This window comes from Numenius arquata, chromosome Z (genome assembly GCF_964106895.1).
Source record: "Numenius arquata chromosome Z, bNumArq3.hap1.1, whole genome shotgun sequence".
NCBI lineage: Eukaryota > Metazoa > Chordata > Aves > Charadriiformes > Scolopacidae > Numenius > Numenius arquata.
In genome coordinates this window covers 74,335,162-74,360,417 of record NC_133616.1, presented here as the reverse complement: position 1 = coordinate 74,360,417, position 25,256 = coordinate 74,335,162, and the positions used below count along the sequence as shown (strand labels likewise).

Sequence of the window (25,256 nt, the reverse complement as noted above, 5' to 3'; positions counted from 1 at the left end):
CAGAATGAAGGCAAGAGATCTGGTGTAATATAAATAAAGCATACCAGGGATTTTTGAGCCAACAGAGAGCCCGCTGCCTCCATCAGACAGTTTTCCATCGATGTACACTTTCCATGCCCCATCTGTGCATGTCCACGTGACTGCAATGTGATGCCAGTTACCGTCGTTCACTGAAGGACAGTCTGTGATCCTCTCCTTCCCATTGACATAAAGAACCCAGCTGCACAGAAGGAAGATGAAGGCATACTCATTTGCACACAGCAACTTTAAAGCATTGTCTGTCCCACATTACTCAAAGACACGTTATTTGCCAAAGGAGGTAACTGTGTCTACATCATACAAGAAATCTCTCTTGAAAGATCATCATACAAGATATCTCTCTCTCAGATGACTTGGAAGTCACAGTTATGATGTGCAAAATGTGGTGAAATAAGTGATGTGCTTTTGTACCAAAACACGAAGACTCAGATCATGCCTGCATAGTGGATTCTTAAACTTGCCCCTTGGATCTACCCCTGCTTTTGGAGTCACATTAAAAGTACTCTGAGTGCTGAGCTCCATTTTATTCAATCATTGTCTGAATGCGTCATTTAAATACGATGTAAATGTAGTCCAGAAAAAAATATTCTGCTTTCTAAACTTCACTGCTTTCTTGCCATTACTCTTCTACTTGGCAGAAAGTGAAGGAATCAATGCAAGCAGAAGAACAAAACAAAGAGGCAACTCCAGCGATGGAGTTTGGATGCAGATTTTTCTACCCCAAAGTAGATAAAGCTGATATTTGGACTTCTGGTCTATGCTTTCTTTATCAATTCAAGACATCTGTAAGCTACAGAAAGGTAGAACTGTGATTTACCCATTATAATCAGTCAGAAGAAATGCATTATCACTTCCGTTCTCCACTGCATAAGAAATGGGAGTCCCATAGTTTGTGGTGTCAGTGGATTTCATCCAGAATGTACAGGTGATGTCACCAAGAGATGGGAAGATACCATCAAGCATGACGTATCCATAGATACCAGAGACTTCAAAATCAAGATTGAAACCAGAGGACTGTTCTGCAACAAAAAAAAAAGGGTTTGCAGAGCTACACTCCTGAAAACCCAGAAAGACAATCAAGTACAATCTAACAAATGCAGTAAAATGGAACGCAACCCATCTACAGAAATTATTCCTTTTAAATTGATCAGAGGTAGAAAGAATGTGTAGCAGCCTAACATCAGCCACCATACAGAGCTTTCCAAGGCTAGAAAACACACAGGGTTTGAAGAAAAATGACTGGAAAATAAACTGATTATCTAACAAACAATGAACATGAACCTTGGTTTTCAGTCCCCTGTCAATGAAATGACATATCCATCTGCCATCCAGCAACCCAAAGAGCTGTGATCAGCGCTTCCATTTTAGTCACAAAAGTCAAGATTTAAAAAAAAAACAAAACAAACAAACAAAAAAAAAAGAGACTTTTTTTTCTGTTCTGGACTTACTGAAATACACTTCACTCATATGCAACAGCACTTCTGTGCTGCTCTTTGATGCAGACTGACAGGCTTTGCAAGCATTCTACATGTATCCACTTGGTAGTAGAGCTCTCCTGAAAGCTGGGTGTTATTAAATTCCAACATAGGATGGCAGGTCTAAATGACCTGTATGCCCTCTACTGTCTGCAAGACCAACACGGGTTCTTCAGCTTCTGTTTAAAGATTCAACAGTTATTTGTATAACACTTCATAATTTTCATAGAGTGGCTAAAAGATAAATGGATTTGAGCCTCACGGTTGTGTGGCCCAACTCCAGCATTATGCAAGAGGTTGCACGATGCACGACCCATTTTGCCTGAACACGCAGAACTTCATGCCCTTTTGCCCATAGGGAACTTGATGCCTTTAGGACTTCTAAAGCTGCGACTACCACATACTAATCTCTACCTCTGTGATGCAAAGCCCTACATGAAATATAAGAAAGAGAAAGAGCTAATTAACTCAGATACACAAAGCAATACATATCAAACTCGATAGACTGACTAGGTATTAAAAAGATAGAACTGTGCCTTAGCAAAAAGAAATGAATATGACATAGCACACATGCTGCTACTTGTCTGCAATTACACATATTAACACTGCAGTCACACAGGCTCCACTCAGCCTCTCAAAGTCCCACCACCCTGGCTGCTTTCTGGGGAAGCCATGTGAAATCAGACCACCCAGTGCAAATCTTGCCCAGAGACTCAGTCAAGCCATCTTTTTCTGACACTTGGTCCTGTGTACCTGTTTCACACCTGCTGCCTGTAAAGCCAGGGGGACATTTACAAATGTACGAGTTCAAGGCATCCACACAGGTGGCTTGGTTTAAGCAGGGACTGGAGTCACACTCGTTAATGTTCACTTCACAGTTTGGTCCTGTGTACCCTGTCACACACAGGCACCTGCAGAGAAAAAGAGAAGCACACATCAAAGGTGGCTGCTGTCATGACAAAGAATCCCGGCCAAGACACCAGGTCTGCCAATGAGAACGGCATATACTGGAAAAAAAAAAAAATCAATAGAAGAGACACTGGAATCAATGGAGTTTTAGTTTGGTTGTTCCTCTAAGTATCCTTGAATTCTATTAGCTGTATAATATTTCTTATTGATCGCGACAACACAGTATTTAAACACAGTGTCTGCATTTCTTCATATGAAATTGGGAGAAGCAATCATTGCATTCTTGTGAGTGAAGCATGCCTTTTAGAGTCAACAGAATTATAGATGAGAGGTTCTTGACTTTTCAGGCAAACATGCTTACGCAGAGGAAAAACCAAGGAAGTTGAAAGGCACCAAAACCTCTGGTACTTGGAAAACTGAGGTATTTGAAAGGCACCAAAATTTCCAGGGCTTTGAGGAGGGAGAGTTACTAAACCTGGACAGTAACAGCTGGTCCATCTCTCTACAGTGATCTAGGATATGACACTGCTATTAGTATTTTTAACTTATAAAAACCTCATGAGGTTCAACAAAAGCAAGTGCAGGATTCTGCACCTGGGAAGAAACAATCCTCAGTATAAATACAGACTGGGGGATGAGGTGTTAGAAAGCAGCCCTGAGGAAAGGGACTTGGGGGTGCTGATGGACGAGAAGCTGGACATGAGCAGGCAATGTGCTCTCGCAGCCCAGAAGGCCAATCACATCCTGGGCTGCATCAAAAGAAGTGTTGCCAGCAGATCCAGAGAGGTGATTCTGCCACTTTACTCTGCTCTGGTGAGACCTCACCTGGAGTACTGTGTGCAGGTCTGGAGCCCTCAATATAGAAAGGACATGGACCTGATGGAGCGGGTCCAGAGGAGGGCCACCAAAATGATCAGGGGGCTGGAGCACCTCTCCTATGAGGACAGACTGAGGGAGCTGGGGTTGTTTAGCTTGGAGAAAAGGAGGCTCCGGGGAGACCTCATAGCGGCCTTCCAGTACCTGAGGGGGGCCTACAGGAAGGCTGGGGAGGGTCTGTTTACAAAGGCCTGCAGTGACAGGACGAGGGGCAATGGTTTTAAGCTGGAGAAGGGGAGATTTAGATTGGATATTAGGAAAAAATTCTTTACCGTGAGGGTGGTGGAACACTGGAACAGGTTGCCCAGGGAGGTGGTTGAGGCCCCTTCCCTTGAGATATTCAAGGTGAAGCTCGACGAGGCCCTGGGCAACCTGGTCTAGTAAGGAGGTGTCCCTGCTGACTGTGGGGAGGTCGGACTAGATGACCTTTGGAGGTCCCTTCCGGCCTGGACCAATCTATGAATCTATGAATCTATGAACTTCTGATCTGAGTTCAGATACCCTAAGGCATAAAAATAAATATTTGGAAGATACTATAGGTGTTTGTATTTTAATCTCTATATTCTCAATATGTACAGCTATCTGCGTCTTCCAGGCTATAGAAATATAATATTATCATGTACATAACTGGTCATCACCTATTCTTCTAGTGGAAAGCAAGACAAGACCCTGAAGCTTGGGAAAGCGGATTTGTTTTGTTAAGATCACTATTAAAACCATGCAGTCCTACCTTGCTTACAAGTCAAACTCTGCATATTTTCTTTGCTGTCTACTTTGGAATTTTTTAAGAGTGAAGACACTAGGATTTATTTCCTTGTCTTTTCAAATCTCCTTTAGTGTGCATAAGGGGACAATTTATATTGGATCTGGCTGCCAAATGCCTTGCTGAAATCTAAGAAGGCCGAAGCACTACATATCTGACTTTCCACATTGTATTACATCAATCATCTGTTTTTCACCTGAAGCTGTTGATACCATCTCTGCACGAAGCTCCATTCCTACAGGGTCTGCTGAGACACTCATCAATGTTTCTTTCACACAAGACACCAGTAAAACCTGGGAGGCACTTGCAGGAGAAACCGCCAACTCGATCTTCACAAAAAGCCCTATTAAGACACGGGTTTGAAAGGCATTCATTGACCTCCATTTCACAGTGAGCACCTGAGAAGAAAAGAACAAAGTCACAGCTCCACTTTGAATTAACCCAAGAAAGAAGATTACTCACCCATCTCTGTTTTTTAAGGACTGTTGCCAATCTTCCAGGAAATGGGAAACACTGGGGTGGCCAGGCAGGATTTACTCCATTTGGGATTTACTACACTAACTGAGGCTGTGGTCATAGAAGAGTTCAGGAACCATCTTTGCAGTTGCAGAAATTAACACACAGAAACTGTGGGGAATTTATATGGATATTGCCCATCATGTGAGTAAGGTGCACTAAATCAGGAAATCATCTGAGACACTATTCTGAGCAACTAATGAAAAGATGCTACAAAAGGTATTTAGCTAGAACCTTAACTCTAAGGAGAAACATGAAAGCCAGAAACACATGACTGGGATTTCTGCTGCGAAAGAGGCTCTATGTCACAAACACCGAAGAATGAAGAAATTGCATGTGATTTTATACTGAAGCTCTTTGGCAACACGATAATCAACAGATATGTCTAGTTGTTACAGAAATCTACAAAAGCAGTAGAGAGCTGAATATGGGGATGGGAAATAGTTTTAATATACATCATCTTGGCTACTGTTATAATATTTTTCTTTTCTTTTTTAAACAAAATTAAAAATAACAGTTAGCACCCATGTGAATGTCCTTATTCCTTCCTCAACGCCACATAGTAGCTTCATGGCAAAATCAGGAATAGAAAATCAATCACTCACTGAATCCTTCTGAAGCCACCCTTACACTACAGGGACTCCGAGAGATTACATGGACCTAGGGAATCTAATACACCCATGTGAAAGTATAAGTACCTAGGGAATCTAATACACCCATGTGAAAGTATAAGTAATACATAGAAATGAGATTGAAATATAGTGGACAGGGTAGGAACACATCTCTTTTGGTCAGGAAGAGTGAAGGCTGATTTAAACAGAAAAAGGTGTACCTGTGAACCCTTTCGCACAAGTGCAGCGGTAACCGTTCTTGCCATCAACACAGTGGGCTCCATTCAAACACGGACTGGAACTACATTCATTTATGTCTTCCTCACACAAGAGACCTTCAAACAGCAAGGGTTACAAAGCATGATCAAGATATCGTCAAGGTGTGCATGCTGCCGTGGCCCAAGGGAGAAGACAGAACAGCACCACATTGCTTGCATAACAAAAGTCTACTGAGATCAGGTGATAAAATTCCATGTTTGACTGCACTACTGCAAACATCTATAGAGATCATCTGCATTATTTAGACGCCAGGATGTGAAAGATGTGAAGTCTATGCTTCGTCTTTATGAAGTTTAATAAATAGCCAGCAAGTGTTGCAGTTGATAAATGTATAGCCATAAATATGAAAAACAAGTGACCCGACTTCTGGAGGAAAACACCAGGCCTTTTTTTTCAGTCACACAAAATTCCCTCCTCAGTAGCTTATTTCAATATTTAGAAATTAGGTGCTGTTTTGGCAAAGTACTCAAGCATGTCAGATTCCCCACAGATTTCAATACCTTCAACACAAAAAAGACTGAGAAAAAAAGAAAACGCCCACTCTCTTACTCATAGGGCTGGAGTAAAGCAACCGCATAAATGCTTTGTCTAGTTATGCTATATTCAGTCTCACAAACATTTCCCCTGTAATTATTTACTAATTCCCTAAAATTCATTCCATTTTTTTTTTCAGACCAGCAATGTCACAAAACAGAAGCATACATGCACACACACACAGACTGTCCTTGAACGCTCATCCTTTTATTTCAAAACCTATTCACGTACAGTTGAACCTTACTCTAACCTGTAGATCAGGCTGCTTTCCTGTTGTAATTCCATGGATGTGAAATTATATAGCCCTTGTGTTTTGTGTTATCTACTTGGCACAGAAACAATGCCCGTCTGAAGAAGAGCTATGAAGTGAAACAAATTACCTGAATAGCCTGGTTGACAATGGCAAACAAAGGTCCCAATGCCATCTTTACACATCCCTTTGTTGTGACAAGGAGAAGACTTACACTCATCAACTTCTGTTTCACATTTCAAGCCTAGAATGCAAAATAAAGGACTGAAAACACGGAGAAAAATTTGAAATTGTTCAGAAACATAGCAGTCATGACTACTCAATGTAGGAAAACATGATTGATTACTTGCGTACGTTACCAGATGTTCATGTTTATTATCTTCTCTTTAGGTTGTGTTTTAACACCAGACCTGAGACAAAATGCTATTAGAAAGGTAAGGTGCACATCAGGCACCAGACTGATTGGTCCAAATAGTGGCACTTAATACCTATGACAAGTAACAAGAGATCACTCTGTTGTAGTAAAACTGATATTAACTAGAAAAATTAAACATAACATGTAATCGAAGAAAACAGGGGAAGCTGCCATTCCTGCTGAAAGTCCTCTATATGGCCCCAACATCATTTATAGAGAAACAGTAACTAGACATGATTGATCTAAGAACTAATTACTAGAAAATGTAGCTTTGTTGATAAGCAGGATATTCCTGTCAAGAGAGTGATGAATTGTAGGCCTGGTCAGCAAACCATGAAAACCACTTGGAACTGCCAAGAACAGAGGAGAAACAGGTAAAAGGTAATTTCTTCAGGGGGAGATCGCGACCACCAACTCATTGACCAGCTACCCAAAATTATACCATTTACTCAAAAGAGAACAATGGAAGAAAACAGAGTCTGTGCACTACTTTACATAGGAAGCAAAGAAATCTTGACCAATCATTACAGAGAATAACAATGAATATGTATTAACTGCTAGAATATGTAATAATAACGTATAAACAGGGTAATTTTTGAAACGAAGGTGTGCTTCCTTGGGACGACCACTCCATTTCTGCACATTAATGGAATGAACTCTGAAATACGTCTGCTCTGTGTGTTATTGGCTTGCACACTGGGTAAAGAACCCAGATTTGTAACAACAACTTCGTGATAATAGCTGAACAGTAAATCATCTATTCGCTTTGAAGCAATGTGGTGGTGCAACTCCCCCCACACCTCCTTTAGGCCACTCGATGCTTTGTGTGATTTGCCCCCCAGCATGGAACACTTAACAGTACAATGGACCAGAATTGTTATGTCAGCCCATTAACACCTAATGGGACACACAATGGTCCAAAATAAAAGAAAGAAAGTGAAGGGTGATGGACCAGAACGTTATGGCAACCCCTTAGCTCACCAGACTCCTGTGCCTCCTATCAATAGTGGTAATTGATCACTCCTGACAATTTATGGATTGTGGCCCAGAGAAGGGAGTGATACCAGAACTTCAAGATCTAACAAGTTCTGGGCTTGTGCAACTGGTGGAAAGTACCAGAATATCCCATTGTCTGAGTTGGGCTGAAGTGGAAAAGTACCTGACAAAAGTCAATTACCTTGGACCCTGTAAGCAGCGATTCTAGCAAGACCCTTTGAGCTCTTCTGGATTGCAGTGGGCTGTGACCAGCATCTCTCCTGAGCTGGGATGCCACTGCGGCAGATATCTCAAGGATTAAAAGGCCAGGGTGAGTCAACCGTCTCAAGTCTCTGTTACCATCTACTGACGAATGTCGATGCATTGTCAGTATTTACTCCAAACTCTAGAAGAGGGAAATTTTAACTATAGGCTAGCCTCTCTTTCACCTACCTCTCTATCCACATGTCTCTAATATACACATGAACTTTTATGAATGTGGGTGTTCTTATACTTTACTGGATCCAAATACTTTCTGTCTGTCCATTTGTCTGTGCACATGTAAGGAGTCAAAAGGGGAACCCATTGGCTCACTGGAGTCACGCACTGCGAAGGGATCTTTGGTCCTAGAAGTTAAAGACTCGTGTGTGTGTGTGTGTGTGTGTGTGCACGCGTGACCCCCTTGAGTGGTGCATGCTTGTATGTTTGTGCTCATATGTATATGTGTTGATTTGGGATACCTCACTGTAAGTTAGTGTGAACCTTGTCATTTTTTGAATCTTAACTAAGTTGCTGTTCAATTATTTTGTTAAACGATCTTGTAAATCCTTAAATCGGTTAATGATTAAGTGCTGCTAAAATTCAACCCCTTGATATGCCTCAAATCATTACTAAATTTTGAATTGCTGCTAAATCATAGTTGTGTCAAATATTTCCATTCGTGACAAGCAACTGGGAAGCTAACAGTAAAAAGGAATACAGGCAGATCTGGTGGAATTAGCTGCTAAGAGTGCATATTTCCAGCTTTTGCTAATCATAAATATTGTCAAGTGATAGGATTTTCAAATCCACTTACTCAACTAAAAGAAACTCCATTCAAAAGCCTTTTTTGCCAAACACAATATAATTCAGTGAGAACATTTATTTTGAGGAACTATTTCTTTTCTTACTACTTATCTATGGTAAATCTGTGATGGATGTTGCAATTAGTTAGGCTATACTCTTGCACTGAAATATTTTGCTCCCTTATGCTTGCTCATGTTAAGGTATGCATAGACATGTTAGCTCCTCCACTTGCTTCTCAATTTTCTACCTGTATATCCACGTGGGCATATGCAAATATATCCAGTTCCCAACTGTTTGCATGTCCCATTGTTGTGGCACGGTTCCAGGAAACACTCATGAAAGACCTGCTGGAGGCAAGAATAATACAATTACAGTGACGGTGGAAATACAGACGGAACAAAATATTGTAATTTTAAACTGCACACCCTATAGTCATTTTGGAAAACTGGGAAAATAAAGTCACTGATATTAACTTCTAGCTCTTCCTCTGTGCCTCCTCAGCCCAGCAACCATTCTTTTTTCTAGAGAAAAATACCAGGAATCTGAATTATTTTTTTTTAACTGACCTTTTACTTAGCAAAATGTGATCATCGCAGTTGTTCCCTTAGAACTTTCTTAGCTATGATTAACTGGTGACGTTTTACATACTATCTTTTATATGACAGTTCTCCACTTTGCATACTTCTACACTGGCTAATCACTTCCTGCTACTGGTCATCAGGTGAACTGGTGGGGAACTTCACTGTACAGCATTATTTTTTTTCTAACATAGCAAACCTGAATTCAGCCCTTGAGTAAATGGTCAACTAAAACCACAGGAAATTAGTTTGCCACCTCCCCATATATTTTATAAAGGTTCAGGCCAAATTTACCATCAGTCATCTTTGCTCCTGTTTACACAATATCCTAACTTTAGACTCAAACAAAGCTGTCTTGTCAGAGTTACAGACTCGGAGGTAGATGGCAGGGGAAGGGGGGCATCTCTGGCAAACACTGTCTCTGGAGCAGTTTCTATTACATGAGGAGTTGCCTGTGTTTCAAAGGGGGTACTCACTGCATAAGGGAGCTCTGCTCGCCTCCCCTCAAGTGTACCTATGTTGCAATATGTAAAACAAAGATTTTACAACGGGGACTCAGATGCCTGGTAAGATTTTCTGGAATTCAGCATATGGAAGATATCAGATGACTGACTGTGGTAAACGTACTTTCTATAGATTGGCTGAACGTCCACCATGGAGTTTACACTTCTTTTATAAGAAGTGTGATATATATTTCATGCATCAGGTGAAGGCTTCAAGCCCAGAATTTGAGATTGCCAACAGCTGATGCAGCCTGCTTTGTTCAGCAAAAGTGCTTCTATGACTAGAAAGAGAATAAGTCTGTTCCCCTCATGACCATCGCTCTCATCTCTTCAGAAAATACAGTCAGCATAACAATTACATTTAAAAAGGTCTTAAGTTATTTACAGCTGCATAAGGCACTCTTTCTTTCATTTGAGATAACACTGGAAAATATATCTTGTCCTTGCCTGACTGCTGACTTTGTACTGCTTGCTGATATTTTCTGGAGAGGCTGGTACCATCATTACACTTTCCTCAGCTGCTGAAAAAGTAGAGCCAAAACCTAAAAAGGAAAGACACGAAAGTGCTGTTAATAATACTGTATGGCAAGGTCCCTCCCTATTCCACGAGGGTGTAATAATTGCATGTTAGTAATGCAGCTAAAGATATGCTGAAAAAAGTGAATTTGTGGGAATAAAAAACAAACTTTACAGTAACCACACAGTATTTTATATATATTTTACACATATATGTATTTGTAAGCACACACGTTTCTAAAACAAATATATGTGTGTGTACCTATAAAATAGATTTTATGTGTATTTATACACACATAGATGCACATAGATATTTGTATATATATATTTGGATGTTATATAACTCCCTCTATAATGTATATATCGCAAACACGAACAATGTGTGTGTGTATATATACACACTCAGTACATGTATACTCTGTTATTAAGCTTTGGTATGTATCACAGAGCCACTCCTACATAACACAGAGGCAACAACCAGCAAGCAAAACCAGCTGCAAACTTCACTGGTTGAAATGGGAAGTCTGCATCTGTTAGGAAACTGAGAGAGATGTTTTCTGCTAAGACTACTGCCTGGCCACCCTTTTGGTGTTCCCTTTATTCACTTTCTCCAACAGAGCTAATTTGACATACTTGAACAATCTGTGATGGACCTGGCACCAATGACAGTTGTTGTTCCATAAAAGGGACAAGACAAGCAGTAAGACTTTCCCGGGTCTGGTTGATAGTAGTCTCTGGGACAAGGGTAGCAAGGTGTCAAACCTGTGCGAGAGAACTCGCCTGCAAGACATGGTACTGCAAGAACAAAAGAACACTTTTTGAGCGGTCACTTGCACCTCCACTCTACCTCCCCTCTACCTCTTACTTCTCTCCTCCCCCCATAGTTCCTCCTCAGACTTAAAGGAATAGGGTGAAACCTACCAGGAATTCACAGCTCTAGGAAATGCTTATTTAAATTGTGCTGTTAGGTGACAAGTGGTTCTCAAAGAACTATGGAAATATCTGGGAAGTATTTCTATCTATCTATCTATCTATCTATCTATCTATTCCCTATGCTGCTCTGGGGACAGCTTTCAAATGCAACTTTCTTTCCCTTTTATTTCTCACACCTTTTTTTTTTTTTTTTTTCTAATTTTTTTTTCCTTCAAGACTATTTCCCCTGGGAATCTTTCTGACAAAGCTTCCCAAAAACAGTTGAGGACAATTTCTTGAAAAAAGTTACAGAAGAAATTGTGTAAAAATTCAGTATTTTTGTACAGAAGATGTGGAAGCTGTTCCAGCGACAATAGTGACAAACATCCCGATATACCCTTTCTCTTCTGTAAGGAAAAAAGTTTTATTTTCATGTATCATATATCTTATTTTATTCATCTTTAGATGAGAATCCATCTTGGAAATGAGAAAGACGGCATTTGAAATAATCAGGGTATCAGGAAACGACCCACAATTTTGCTTGGAAATCCTGCTTGGTCCACAATTAATCAGAAGCGGGATTCAATCTTAGGCAGATGGATTGGATTAGATTAGATGATGTTTAAACAACATCTAGAAATTCCTATAATTTAATTTAAAAAATTTCATAGCCCCTTTTGTTACAAACCTCCACAAGCTGAGATATCCACTGCGCCTCTTTTAACTGTTGATGTGTTTTCTGGACAAGAGATGCAACTCCTGGATCCAAATGCTGGCTGATACGTGCCAAGTGGACATGTTTCACAGGTCTCAAGACCATTAGGTGAATATGTTCCCTGCTTGCACTGAGCTATAAGGCAGAAGAATTCGTAAAGATTAAGCAATGTCCAACAGGAAACAAGGCTCCTAACCTCTGAAAATAATGCTGCAATCACAATACATGACACAGGGACTTTAATTTCTAGAGTTTACTCTACTCTGAAGGACTTCATGGGTACAGAGAGTCAAAAAAAAAAAAAAAGGAATTGTGGTACATTACTGAGAGTGCATTGTGAATTATTAACCAGCTAATTATATTTGTATCAGCTTCACAGATGATTTATTGCAACTCAGTTACTCATTTTTAATCAATAAAATTAATGATAAGACAATACACATGAAATAAAACTAGAAACTTATTTTTCAGAACAAGTAACAAAGAGATAGTGGTGCTGAGGTGCTCCATGCCAGAGCACTGTGGTGCAGGATGCAGAGATTTCATCTTTGACCATGGGAGGATGGAGAGAGGCTGGCAAGGAAAAGAATAGCATTGCTTTAAGTGTCTTAGTCCATGCAAAATAGGCTCAATCTCACAGAATGAAGACAGAAATGAAAAAAAGCTTCAAATACCAGCTCTTCTTCAAACATCTGCCCAGGTATCCTGCATGCCACAGCAGCGGTGAAGACCCGGATTTTTCTCTTTATATATGTATCAAGGGGCAGTTAGGATTGCACATTTCACAGGCTAACGTCATTCCAATGGTCTGACGGACCAAAAGGATGCCACCAGGCACTCAGATGTGGCTGTTGGAAGAAGACAAAGTTCTTACCTTTGCATTCAGAGACGCTCCTAGAGTGCAGATACTCTGTATAGCTACCAGATGGACAACTTTTGCATTCCAGCTGCCCTTCCTCATCTTGGTAGGATCCAGTCCAGCAGCTTTCACACGTATGATGCTCCAGGGAATAATAGGTACCCAAAGGGCAGTTGACTGTAACGTTGGAAACATAAGGGTCCCCTCAGAATGCACAATCATACACACTTGTCTTGCCTATAGAGTCCCCACTTTGTCATATTTCACATAACCCTGTTGTGTCATTTTTCACATAACCCTGTTTATGTGAAACGTGACTCTGTTCCTCAGCAAATGGGGTACCTCTCTGGAACACTGCAAAGATCTCACTATGCACAGAAAATGGAATCCAATTCCCTATCTTAGCTACACATCACCCACAAGACTAATAGGGTTAAAAGACCACATACCAAGCACTGTTTTCCTGTGTATCAGCAAGTGTGGATATGCCTGACTTCCCCATGGGAGCGGAATCCTGGGTACAAAAGCATCCCTTTTCCACAGGCCTTGGTTAGGAACATAAACATTCTCTGGAAGTCAAACTGCGCAAAGCATTTTTGCAGTTTATTGTTCTGGGAGACCACAAGCCCTGGACTGTGTCAAACCATAACCCTCTGGAAACATCCTCTAAAACCTTGCTTTTCAAAAGGATTCTGAATACACGTAAGGAGCAAGTCATCTGGCTTACCACACATTCTTCCTCTCAGCACAGAACCGGGCCTGCAGAAAAGAAAGGCCTTCTCAGTCTCCAGTGAGTTGCTGTCAGCTACAATGAGTTCGGATGCAAACTGAAAAGAATACATGGGTTCCTTATTGAGAGTCCTATTCAGCCTGTTCGTGATCGTCTCCAGAGTTTTAAGGAGCCGCTGCTGGTTTTCCAGTTCCAATGTATCATTCCTTTCATCAGGCAGTGGCACGCTAGCTGGGATATGAACAGAAAACACAAAAAGCACCAAGATTGTACAGTCAGCATTTCCAGTGTACTCCGGAGTATATCAAGAGTGCGACACTCAAGCTTGCCGATGGAAAGTGGAAAGGAGGCCATGTGCACAATGCTCTCCATGAACATGAGACTATGAACTTGCCCCCAGGCAGAAAGTCTGTGATGAAATGGGGCTGTGAATAACTCCAAAAAACTGCCTTCTGCGTCTCCAGCAGACTTTGTGAACTGAAGGCTAAGTTTTACTGAATGCATTAGAAACATGTTTCTTAAAAGGAAGCAATAAGAGAAGGATGATATTTTGACTCCTCTCACCTGTGATGTTAAATATTAACTTGATTTTGTGGTCGGTCATTGGAACATTCAACTTATGCCTTTTGACTCGAGCAGGTGCTGCCTTTACTGAGGCAGAGAGATGCTTGTATAGATCTTCTTCTTGCGCTGCATCAACAAAATCATCATAGGAATAATCCAACTGGTTTGCTGTCCCCCAGCCAGCAGGTCCTGTGAGGCATTAAGAAAGAACAAAGAAAGAAGCAACATCATGTGGAAAACAAGTGCCTGTACGTATTTCTAAAATACATCCCCAATAGAACAGGGTCTGTTTAAAGCTCCAGAGGCAAAGCGTGCTGGCTTTGCCTCCACACACATGTCTCTTGTACCAGTATTTTGACTAAAGAAAAATGAAAAACCAGTCTCACTCCTTGCTGGTATCCTAGAGATCCTGAATCTTGTGCAGTTAGCCAAAGCTTTAAAGAAATACTACTCTAAAATTTACAGGCTGCAACTCTTTCTCTTCCCCTATCTTGCACAGATCCTCCCATGCCAGCAACATCTTAAACAATTCCACTTTGCTCTCTCTTCCTCTTCCTGCTCAATTACAGACAACATGGCCTATGCCACATGTCTCCATCGCTTCTTCTTCTCACAACTCCTGAATAGTTCTACCATTACTTGCCCTCTCAGAAAAGTTGGTAGCATTACCTTATGTCTTTATTCCCCCCAGACATGCACTTCCTGTTATACGTAGTGAGTAAAATTCACCCCCTGTATAACATTCTTCACCTATAACACGCTTTCAACCAGAAACCATTAAACAATTGTAAATGTAAAACACAATCTACCTTTTCATAATGACTAAATCTAGAGCTGCATGGTCTATTTCATTCATCTAGCTCTTTCAAAAACATGAAGATAAAAAAACTTCTGTCAATTACTATTAGCAGTAACCTAGATTATGCTTAATTTACAGTGGAAATTAATGTCACAGCTTTGCTGTTAACACCATGTGAGTGTTCCACACGTAATTTTCTAAACTGCTGCCTCATATAAACTGAGGAGAGTTCTCCTCTCCTGCCTCCCCAGTGTAAGATCATGTGAAACTCTGGCAAAAACAGCAACAAGGTTATTCTGATAAGCAGTTGACGTGACCCAGAAGAGAATAGGACCCTACACCCTGTATCCTCAACACTCTTTCCTCCAAGAGCTTTTACAAGTTAGCTCCAGCTGCCATCAGTATTCATCCTTACCATGATGACAACTGCAAACTGAACACCCAGGCCCTCCTTCCTCCCAGCTCCCCCCATGCCTGATTACAAACAAATGTGCTTTCAAACTCAGCGAAGCATGTCTAAAAGGTGAGAATAAGCAGGAAGGTCTATCAAGTAACTCTACCATAAACCTGTGAAAGAGCCACAGTCCTATGACAGATATGTATTCTGATGCTGATCTGCCAAAATGCCTCCTGCTAAGATAGATAATGTAAGTTACCTGGTTTTAGCCTTTCTACTCTGAGCACCCCCATGGGACTCAGAAACGCCTAGAGTAACAGCAGTACAAATGTGGACACTAACATGTCCAAAAATGGACTGAAAATGACAAGTTACTTGGCATAAAGCAAAGTGAGAACAATCACCAGGACTAGTCACAGTTTTCACTCTGATATAGTGTCAGTCATCCTGCAAAACCTGCCCTTGCAGACAGGAAGCAATTTCATAGCTAATGGGCAAACTTAAAATTGTACAGCTCTCCACTGTGAAGGTTCTGAGCTGATCTGAACCAGCATCAACGATGGTCCTGATTTTCTTAATAATATCCAGAACCATCTACTGTACTTTTTCAGTATTTTGAAACTGTATGTTTTAAAAAAGATACTTTCCTCCAGGCTAACCAATCAGGTTTGTGCTTTTTTAACCCTTCCCATCATGAGGCATCTCAGTAAACTTTTCCTCTACACTATATAGGAAGCAGTATCAAAACCAAACAGCAAATATTTCCATAATATTGTTATAAAACCTATTATGTAATTGCTTAGTATCTTAAGAGCTCTATAGTTATTTTAAAAAAGTATCTCACACAACACATTGTGTACTTCAGAACAAAAGGAATTATACTGTGTTAAACCTGGATAGCTAAGAACCTGGGCAATAAATAATTACCAATGGCAAATCCATTTTCGTAATCATAATTATATTCCAAGCAATGCTTCTGTGTCTGATCTTCCAATCTGCAGTCAATATCATCAACATCATTACAGAATGATGGGACCTTCCAACATAAAGAAAAATAACATTAAAAAATAAAACCACATAGACCCCTCCCCCAACTTATAAAAACTTCTAGTTACAATGTAAAGTACTGGTCCTGCCAGAGACACTAGATTTCTCCTTTCATATCTCTTATAACCCTGGCAAGGTCTGCTGAAGGAAGTATGTTCTATTGATACAGCTGGGAAATAAGATGGCAACTTGTAGGCATATAAGCTCTTTGTTATAGAAGATCTTTTTTTATAACATGTTTCTTCAGTTAACTACTCTTACATGTGAAGTCCCAAGATAAAGAATTAAGTTCAGGCTTGTTTTTTCCTGCTGAAGATGACAGGAGAGCTGACACCTCTGAAAACATCTGTGGTTTTTCCAGCTATGCAACTTGTAATTCTGTCAAGTTTAGGACAATGCCGTCACTTTGTTTCTAGCCTTACTTATTCGTATCCAACTCTCCCTACCCATGGAAAGGGACGTAATGCATTCCACAAGTGACCTCAGAGGACGAGGGAAACCATCTGAGAAGGACAGAAATTACAGAACAGAAAACTCGACAGAAACCTTTCTGGTATTGTTGATTTCTTCTCTCCACAAAAGCAGTGGAGATTAGATAAGAACAGATGAATGCATGGTTTTTGATAAAATCTGTGTTTCTTTGTTTTTCCACAAAGATTTCAAAAAAGCTGGGCTCTAGGTCATGTTTTGGAATTGCTTTGCTTTTTCCGTATCAATTTTCATTGGAAAGATGACTCCTGCTGATTCCTCCCCTCTTTTCGGATCTCTGCTAGAATTTCAAATGCTTGGGAATAGGAATAGGCCTATTCACAACAACTTTTTTGATTGTTTTCCCAGATTGTTGCACTTTGATGTAATTGCTTGGGCAGGTCACTAAGCATTTTTTTCCTTATTATCTTTTTCTTGCTGATAGTAAAAGTCGAAGCACTGGTACCTGGTCATAGCTGGCTCTTAGGGGAAAGGAACAGAAATAAAACCAGCCAGGATTTCTCTACTGGAAGAGAACAAACGTGAAGCAAGGCAAGAAAGTAACAGATATTTAGGCCCGAGTGTCAGAGATTGCCTGAAGCATTATGTAAGTTTTCAGCAATTTGACAAGGGCTACTGACATATATCCCAAAGTTGTAGGAGTTTGTCCATTAGCTGCATTTGCTAATAGTGCTTTTTAGTTAGTAGAGAAGCTGTTAGCGTGTGGGCCTCGACCTGCAAAAAAGTCTGTAATTGTCCAGTGTTCTCTTCTGGAAGGATGCTATCACACTAGAAATTGACGCCCATTCCTGAAACCACAACTCAAAGTCCTGCTGCTTCTGCTTTGCAGCTGAGGACAGACAGTAGATCAAGAAGGCAGACAGTGATATTGAAGTGAAAAGCAAGAGACAAGATAGAGAAGGAACATGTTACTCCTTCAAATTCAATGCCTTGTAGTTCTTAATGATAAGAGTGAGAACTTAAAAACTCAAGAAACTCAAGAAATCTAAGCAAATTATTTAAATCACTACTATAGGATTTAAATGCCTGGACCAGATGTGGAATTTATCACGTATATTCATTTATATTATATGGATATGTTATACATATTTATATAAAAAACAGATATTGTATAATCACATCCAACTTTCAAAAACAACACTGAGGTTAGGGGACAATTGACTGGGGTTTTCAAAACTGTAGAGGTTCTCTTTGGAAGTCTACTGAAAATATATGAGTGCCAGGCACTCCAAGTTCCACACACAGAATTGGACAAATCTATGAATTCTGTCCTATATAGTTTCATATTGAAGATTGAACTGAATTACATTAAAATGCCAGTGAATCATTTATTTTTAAAGGAGACTTGTCATCTACTGAAAAACCACAAATTTCATTTAGTGGTTTCTGTTTTCATACAAGCATTTTAGCGGTTTCCATCTTTCATACAAGCATTTTCCTTGTATGAAATTAGTTGGCAGGGAAAAGTAACAAAAAGAGGTACATTTTTTAAAAAGTATGTAAAAGGAAGGAGTATTTACTAACCTACCATTTTACCAAGTGCACTCTGGAATGCATCAGTAAAGCTATTTAGAAGACTGTTGTCATCACATCGTGTTGCTTTGTAGAGCATCTCAAATGATTTGAACCCATGGTTTGCAAAACGATTTACTGAAAAAATGTTGGAGAAATAAACTTTTACTGGTCAGTGCAGGAGTTTCACAGCTAAAAGCAAGATCATTAAGGCTAAAACTGGAATACACTAAGTTAAGAAGCATTGTCTTTAAATCAGCAATCTGCATTCCCCGTGTTTCACACATCAAAATGGATCACGCACACCTCAGCCAATGCAGCTGAATATGACCATTTGACAGGTATCAAATTTATTGGGGAAGCCAACAGACATTTAGAAAAGGTCTGTCATTGATCTACTTCACCATTTTGTTAATGGGAGAAATCAGTAAACTGTCAACTAAACTCCATACTTACTTTCTACTGAGACAGAATAAATAAATATTAGACCTATCACTAATGCTGCTAGGCTAAATAAGAAAACTCTCATCCAGAATTTAAGCAAATCGAAGTCCCTAAGTGTCCAAGTAACAGATTTTGAATTGATAGATAGCTCTGAAACATAACTCTCATTTGGTCATAGCTGAAACGCTGCTCTCAATTGCTGCAAGCAAAGAATCCACTCTGATGGAAGTAGATGCAACATGGTGCCAAGACTGGCTTCATATGTAGCTTTAATACATTATTAAAATGTCACCAAAGCTGGGAAATTCCACAGACAAAGTTTTGCAAATATTCACCTCAAAGCAAATACATAAATGCTTCTGATTTGGTGATAATTAGCATGTAAGCGCAGCAAGCACTGTGCGTTTGGACCAATAAGTTGCAAATACGGTTGAAATTCCTATTGAAAAGACACTGCTTGTGTTTGTAAACAAACTGTTTCAAATACCAATTCAAAATAATGACAGACCTTTTCTACTTTACCATATTTGTTATTTTTTGATTCTCAGGATTCAAATTCACAACTACTTTTGTGTTTTAGACAGCTTCTGAAATAATACATTTAGGGACTTTCAGGCATTCTTTCACAATATTTGTAACAGTTTGGGGGCAGAGGACAGAGATCATTAAATAGAAGACATAATTTCTAAAATATTTTCATTTACTTCCTCAGTAAACATAGCGTTTGATGAGTTGCAGATTCATTTTAATAACTGTAAGACATACAAGAGCAGCCAGGCCACTCTGGAGAATAAGGCGGCTTCCAGACACCATCCTCATATGCACAATAGTAGTTTTCACTCGATCCTTCTGAAAAGCTATAACCCTCTGCACAGTGCAATGTGCAATTAACTCCTGCTTCATCTGATGTGCATGTAAAATCACCATTCACAGGCTCAAAGGAGATTTCACAGGGTGAACCTATGAAAAATACAAAGATTTATATATTGATGAATGTGGTGAAGTAAGAAAGCACACAGGAAAACAGCACTGATAGGATTTCCAAAAGTACCTAGGATCAACCTGATCTTCCCTCTCTTGAAGTCTGTGGAAGTATTATTTGTTAATTCTATGAAGGCAGGATCAGGATACTGAATAATAAATTATTCTCAAACTCTGCCACTGGAATTTGAAATCCAGAAACGTGAAGACTTAAAAAAATTATGATACATGTGAGAAATGAAAAAAAAACACCCAGGAATGCAAGGGCCAACCCTTCTGTACTTCTTCTTCCAAAGTATGTACTTGCTAAGATAATACAAAACATTAATCTAAGTTTTTACATGAACTACATTACGTCTTGAATTCTGAAACTAAATATCATCCATTCTGCAACATTGCAACAACACATGGACTTGTCAGAATCATCTTAGGAGAGACTGTAAAATTCCAGTTATGATTTATTTTACAGACCAATTGTGAAGGAGATTGTGAACATTTGAAAACATTATGTCAAAAACACCGAACCACAAAGTCTGAGGTGGTGTAGAACTTAAAATAAAGCCAATTTTAAGCACTGGCTTGCTCTTGCTAAGATTTACAGCAAATCAGAAATCAGCACATCCATTTGCAACTTACCTTTTCTAAAAGCTATAACCAAAGTACCAGCCTGCATGATTTTAAATTCTTTGTTCACTAGCAGATTTTTTTATACAGATGTCCAACTGAGACATAAGCACCAGAGAGCAGAAATGAAGTAGAACTTTCATCCTTAGTACTTCATCTGCCAAATTATTGTTTGTCCTTTAAAGAAGAAAGTGAACTGTGGGGGAAAGGTGCCTATGCAATAAACACAAATGCACCTGAATATCTACAGGTACAGACAGCTTTTGAAATCTAAAGAGTGTACTAGTATCTGCTACAATATTTGTAGCTGATTACAGAAATATTTCCATAAAGTTTCCCTTTTTAACTACAGATTTGACGTAAGACTTCAGTAACACCTATTAATTCATTTCACATGACATCTGTCACTGCGAAAAATGTGGATCCACTACTGTAAGTTCTACTGCTTAATGAATCACAATTTCAGCGCTCTTGCACCTAATTTGAATGTATAGGACCAAACTCACTGCTTTATTCATTGGTACTAACAAATATCCTGACTGCCCTCAAGTTACCCCAATATAAAACAGGAATACATAAAAGAAAAGGTGGAGACTAAATGAAAAAATGGAGTCACATTGCATCCTTTATGATATCCAGTTGAAACAATGCCATACGCTCTTGACCAGAAGATATAGACAACAAACCTTTGATGACAATGTGGATCTCACATGTCCTGTTATTGCCAGAGGGATCCACAGCTGTGTATTGAACTGTTGTCTCTCCTTTGGGAAAGAGATCTCCAGGTGCATGAGTTCTAGTGACAGTCAGTGGAGCACCTGGAAGAGTTAAAAGACAACCTAAAACATCAGTGCGTGATAGAGGGTTGCTCACACCCAACCTTGACAAATGGAGAAGGAAATGACAGAATGTCTTCCAAATTATGTGTTCTTAAAAATAAGTAAGTAAAAAAAAGGTCAAAAAATCCTAAAATCCAAGGGATCAAGGGTGAACGTGTTGAAGTTCCCGCAGCCTTCCACTGTTGTGTGCACTATCTCACCTGAATTGTCTGAAAATTGTGGTTCTTCCCATGTTGCTGGGTACTCATTCTCTACTGCTTGCATCGGTGGTGGAGATCTGCATCTGTCAATTACAGGAGGTTCTGCATCTGCAGAATTTGAAGGGATAGCATGATATTAGCTTACTGAACTGCCACCATAACTCAAATGAAATCTATAATCAGAAAATGCCAGGTAAACAGCAGTTGCAAGTTACATCAGAAGATATAACAGTTAGGTGCACACTTGTAAGCTGCTACAAGTAGTAGATGCTCAGGGAATGGACAATAATTCTTCCGCTGAACTCACAGTTTCTGCATTTGTTTGCTTCTTACACAGCAAACCTTGTTTAACAGGACTGCTGAATAACACAGCTGTCAGACATACTTGAACAACGATTTGCATCAGCAATGTGTGAGAACCTTGGAAATTTTGTTGGACTCTTTCAAGAAAAAAAAAAAATATATATATGATGAAGGCAGTAAGTGACAACACAATAAAGCATTTAATCTACCAATATGAGGAGAAATCTTAGCATTCAGAATGAACAACAGAACAAAACACAACCCAAACCGAAGATCTGGGGGCAATGACTGCATACTATGCAAACTGTGACCCAAGATCAGCTAGGCATTCATGGAGGTGATATTACTCCTGGGCTTATACCTGCACACATACCGGCCACAGTGACTCATAGTCTCTTTCTGCACAAAATCAGTTGTTTTCAACCATGACAGACTCTTCCCCAGTGATTTTTACCAGCACTTACCAATAACCTTGACACTGAACGTACAGCTTGCCTCATTGCCCGACTTATCAGCCGCTGTGTAAGTAATGGCAACTTCGCCAATTGGCAGAAGAAATGGTGGTATGAAAGCTGGGGTAACGCGAACTGAGACCTTTTATAGGAAAACACTTGTTATTTAAAAACCAAAGCTGTTTAGTAATCACAACATTCGTGTTTCAAGAAATGGCCACAAAATAGTGTTCTTCAATGTCAAGCCTACTCATTCTTAATACAAATAGCCTCTTCAAGTAATGACGGTGGACTTTGCAACACAGTGCTCCGTTCCCCTTCTCAAGACTTGCCTCCTCTGTAGCCACAGGGATTTACTTAGTCAGGATCTGGACCCTGACCTGCTGCAGTTTACAGCACTGTGCATTCAGAAAACTCAAAACTTACTCTTGTCTGTCTGATTGCACTGACCACATACTAGAACACACAGCTCAGAACCCGCGCTGCCTGCAGTTCAGCTCTCCAGATGCAGGGGCAGCAGACCTGGGAGGTGAGTGGGGCAGGCAGTTGTGGGCTCTAAGTACTTGCATATCCAGTTTTAATCTACCTATCTTTACAAGTCAATAGCCCACAGATGCTTCAAAACATTCTGGCACAGCCAAGGAACCCTACATTTGGAGTAAATGACATTTACATGCTGTCTACGGCTCTTTCATATGGGTTACAACTGTCTTAAAGAACTTAAAAGGACCGCTAAGGCACCTGGTTTCTACAGTTCACTGAATGACCCCGTGTCAGCAGAGCGACAATACCTGACCATGGCTATGCTACAGTAAAAAATGTGTGAATTTAAACCTCTTTTACTGGGATAGCTCACAGTTTCCAAGTGCAAGAAAATCTTGTGTTTGCAGAAAATTAGAAGCACACACACAGTCACTGTTCCTCTGCTGACTCATGATAAAGCATTCGGCTGCTGTAACTTGATCGTGTCTGAGCCTGTAGGGAATGTTACTCTTTACAAAACAGCTCTGGAGCAAGTTTTCCTTATAACTCCATTTCCAGACCTCTGATACCCATAGTAGCCAAAGGCCCACATCTGAACTTTGCATCAGATTGGAAAATGAGATTTTTCTTTCTCACTTGGGAAGCTGAAACGAGCTTTTACTTATCACAGTGAGTTCTTGTTAGCCTTTTAGATTAATGAACTGGTTTACTTCCTTCTGAGAAGAGTTTATTAAACTTCTTCACATTCTAAGAGCTCATTTTTAAAGCAGCTGTCTCCATCTTATAAACAAGGGCACATTCTTTCTTTTGACTGCATAAATTAACCATATGAGATTTCATGCACTTAAACACCATGCAGAGTGTCCTGTGACTGCATAACCCTAACCAAGACAGAAAATACTGAATTCTCAAGATACAAACTTTTCAGCAGATTTTTCTTCTACTCCTACTTATCAGAAGAAAGAAATTCCAGTGGTTCAAAAAACTAATTGGAAATAGCTAGTTATAGAAAGACTTCCTCCAGTGAAATGTATAGATTTTAACTTGCCTCATCTCCAGAGTTATCCTCAGCTGTTGGTACCTGCCAGCTGATATTAGCAGAGTTATGGTGTTCCAGAGTCTCAGTCTCAATATTTTCTGGACAGTGGATCCGAGGAGCTTCAATATCTGATCCAGAAAAAGACAAACTACTTTTATCCATGGGATTATAGAAATAAAACCTCTATAATGGTTAGACTGCAACTTGTTATAACCATTGTTTTTTGTGCTGCCTGGAATACAAATGCACATAATTTTGCAAACTTCCTGTCACTGACCCGTTTTAATTTTTGCCTACACACTCATACATAAACAGTAAATTCTCCTGGGGAAGGGACTGTGTTTTGCTATATTTTTTTACATCACTTAGCATAATGAGACTCTGGTTTCTACAAGCAACCATAAAAGAAGAAATAAATAACACAGAATGAATTTGTTTCTCTTACTCATCCATTCGTTACACACATATACTCATTAAGAAAGAATGGCTTTTCTGTCCTTTCACTGCCCACACACGACAGGTACAGATGTAAACACTTGTTTCTGATAATCAGTGACTTAAAAAAAACGGTATTTGCGACATGATATATGTACAATCAACAAGAGAGTAGTGACTCTCAAATTCCCTGGAGCATGGGGTGGAAGCAACTTGCAAGAAACAATGGTAAGATTTCTGGCACCAGTTGGCGGAAACGTTCCTTAAAAAACTCACGGTACGAGGTATTACGTAGGACAAATGTAGTCTTCTTGTGACATATGTGACAATGCTGGATCGCTTCAAAGGACTGGTGGTACCACATGGGTAACATCACCACCAACATTTAAGCCTCAAGGTTCTCTGACATACTTAAAGTACTTCTTCATTTCCCTAGCACAGGGCCTCTCAAAACATTTGTGGTCAGGTTATTTTATTGCTGTAGTGTTGTTTGATAAATGGCCTCTAGACTCATGAGACAAGGACAACAGCATTCAGCTCTGAACTCATCTATGCCCCGGAGGCTTTACAACAACTCAGAAGTGGTATCACTTATATTTTTATTGCTAAATAGTTCCAGTAAAGACATAACTTAGGCAATTAAACCTCTATAATTAAAAGTGCAAAGCAATAAATACAAATGCTTTTGCCTTCCTCTGAACTCATTCTGATGAAAATTTTATTAGAAATGCACTCTTTTAAATAATTAACAGTTATAGTTCACACTCCCCTGACCACAGCCTTCAGGCTGGGTCAAATTCCACTTAAAAGTGAAATTCTGTAAAAAGACTAATAAATAAGTCAGAAAGAAAATGGCTATTTTGAACTGGTCAAATATGTTGGCAGCAAAATAGAGAGAGACAATAACAAGAATTAAAGCAATTGAAATGCAACTGTTCATTTTTGCTAGAGAAGAATAATCTTCAGAGTTTCTTGGTGCCTCTTATTTCAGGGTTTTATGCACTGGTGATATCTATAAGCTTGAATCCAAGCCATGCTGCTTTATCTTGATCCAAACACTTCAGCTTGCAGCCTTGTGCTAGGATCCCATCAAATATTAAAAACTGTGGTTTGGCACAGGTTTACACA

At 39.7% G+C, this 25,256-nt stretch overlaps 1 protein-coding gene across 1 annotated transcript in view; it reads right to left on the bottom strand.

The window, feature by feature from the left end:
* SVEP1 (sushi, von Willebrand factor type A, EGF and pentraxin domain containing 1) overlaps positions 1 to 25,256 on the bottom strand; it is a 131,749-nt gene that overhangs the window by 47,662 nt on the left and 58,831 nt on the right. Inside the window, exons 8-27 of the mRNA XM_074165874.1 lie at positions 23,703 to 23,821; positions 22,184 to 22,313; positions 21,417 to 21,524; positions 21,064 to 21,195; positions 19,538 to 19,732; positions 18,345 to 18,466; positions 16,208 to 16,316; positions 14,085 to 14,273; positions 13,518 to 13,751; positions 12,806 to 12,967; positions 11,905 to 12,066; positions 10,938 to 11,099; positions 10,236 to 10,330; positions 8,955 to 9,051; positions 6,383 to 6,496; positions 5,411 to 5,524; positions 4,259 to 4,460; positions 2,268 to 2,425; positions 857 to 1,058; positions 45 to 220 (exon numbers count right to left, since the gene is read on the bottom strand). Coding sequence (XP_074021975.1) covers positions 45 to 220; positions 857 to 1,058; positions 2,268 to 2,425; positions 4,259 to 4,460; positions 5,411 to 5,524; positions 6,383 to 6,496; positions 8,955 to 9,051; positions 10,236 to 10,330; positions 10,938 to 11,099; positions 11,905 to 12,066; positions 12,806 to 12,967; positions 13,518 to 13,751; positions 14,085 to 14,273; positions 16,208 to 16,316; positions 18,345 to 18,466; positions 19,538 to 19,732; positions 21,064 to 21,195; positions 21,417 to 21,524; positions 22,184 to 22,313; positions 23,703 to 23,821 — 2,982 coding nt within the window. The remainder of the gene's footprint in view (positions 1 to 44; positions 221 to 856; positions 1,059 to 2,267; positions 2,426 to 4,258; positions 4,461 to 5,410; positions 5,525 to 6,382; positions 6,497 to 8,954; positions 9,052 to 10,235; positions 10,331 to 10,937; positions 11,100 to 11,904; positions 12,067 to 12,805; positions 12,968 to 13,517; positions 13,752 to 14,084; positions 14,274 to 16,207; positions 16,317 to 18,344; positions 18,467 to 19,537; positions 19,733 to 21,063; positions 21,196 to 21,416; positions 21,525 to 22,183; positions 22,314 to 23,702; positions 23,822 to 25,256) is intronic.